Source organism: Limulus polyphemus, unplaced genomic scaffold (genome assembly GCF_000517525.1).
Source record: "Limulus polyphemus unplaced genomic scaffold, Limulus_polyphemus-2.1.2 Scaffold56, whole genome shotgun sequence".
Classification (NCBI taxonomy): domain Eukaryota; kingdom Metazoa; phylum Arthropoda; class Merostomata; order Xiphosura; family Limulidae; genus Limulus; species Limulus polyphemus.
The window spans coordinates 1451837-1453248 of record NW_013665666.1 but is presented as its reverse complement, the minus strand read 5'-3'; the positions used below and the strand labels follow the sequence as shown (position 1 = coordinate 1453248).

General features: G+C 28.5%; 1 protein-coding gene across 1 annotated transcript in view; it reads right to left on the bottom strand.

The window, feature by feature from the left end:
• The window catches only part of LOC106463920 (transcription factor CP2-like), a 79734-nt gene that overhangs the window by 14137 nt on the left and 64185 nt on the right, over positions 1–1412 (bottom strand). Inside the window, exon 13 of the mRNA XM_022391836.1 lies at positions 425–495. Within this exon, the coding sequence (XP_022247544.1) occupies positions 425–495 (71 nt within the window). The remainder of the gene's footprint in view (positions 1–424; positions 496–1412) is intronic.

Here is a 1412-nt window from a genome sequence, read left to right as displayed (position 1 = left end):
GAAATTTCAGGTTGATTCCATCTAAGATGGAAATTATAATATTTCAAAATACATTAGGCCTAAGCAGTATGAGATGTTGTTAGCTAATTATTAATTTGCATTATATACTATAACTCATATACAATACAATTTCAAAAAACAAATACTGGTAAAATAACAATACTTGAAAAATAGAAGTTAAACCACATTCACACTTTTCTCTATAAAAGTGAAAAAAAAAAGGAATACATACACAAAGAGATATTGCCTAAATGCTGCAAACCATGTTTTAATATTTCATTCATAATACCATAGCTAAGTTAATCTATTATTTATTACAATCCTTATTTCAAATATTTTAAAACATATAAAGACTTTAAATACTTCAAGTATATTAAGTTATGTGTCACATGTTCTTTAGAAAGCAACTTTTAAAATCAAAAACCTACAGTGGCTCGAGGAGATAGCTCAGGTAAGGATATCACATCTGCTATCGGACTTGGAGGGGACTGAATCCTGGGAAAAATAAATTTTGATTTCCTATTTAGCTACAATTTATTACACAAAACTAAATACTTCAACATATTATTTCAAAAGATGTTTCTTTACAAATTAATTTTAAAAGATTGGAAGGTTGCTCCAAGCAGCTGTATGGTGCACTGATTGAAACCACACATATATTAAAAAAAAAAAAAATCCTTACACAATGTTTTTACTTTCTTACTCTTTCACTATATTTCTAATTTCCTGTTTGAGTAATATAATTCTCAATTTCTTTCAAGGTTTGTAGATGAAATTAATGATAAAAAATTCCTTTAGAAACTTCAAAAAAATGAAAAGTTCAACATCAAAATCTTAGTAAACACAGACGTGTTTTCTCAGTTTCTTGGTTAAAGAGTTTATAAGCATAGATAAATTTTTTCTGTCATTACCAATTATGTTCCCTTGCTGCAATAATTTACTCCTATTTGTACAAAAAACAGTGGTGGTTGATTACAAAAAGGAAGAGAGTATTTTAATAACCTACATACTGACTTACCAAGAGAATAAGCTATTAGATGACACATACAAAATCTTATAAGAAAGAGAAACTTTTGTAACAACAAATACAAAAACAGACTCATGAAGTAAGACTTTTTATAATAACATAAAAAAGCAGACTCGCAAAGTAAGACTACTGTAAAAACACACACAAAAGCAGATTCATGAAGACGGTTGTATTAACACATACAAAAGCAGCATCACAAAGTAAGACTGTTGTAGAAACATATACAAAAGCAGACTCATGAAGCAAGACTGTTGTAAAAACACAAACAAAAGCAGATTCACGAAGACTGTTGTAATGACACATACAAAAGCAGACTCACAAAGTAATACTGTTGTAAAAACACATAAAAGCAGACTCATGAAGCAAGACTGTTGTAAAAACACAA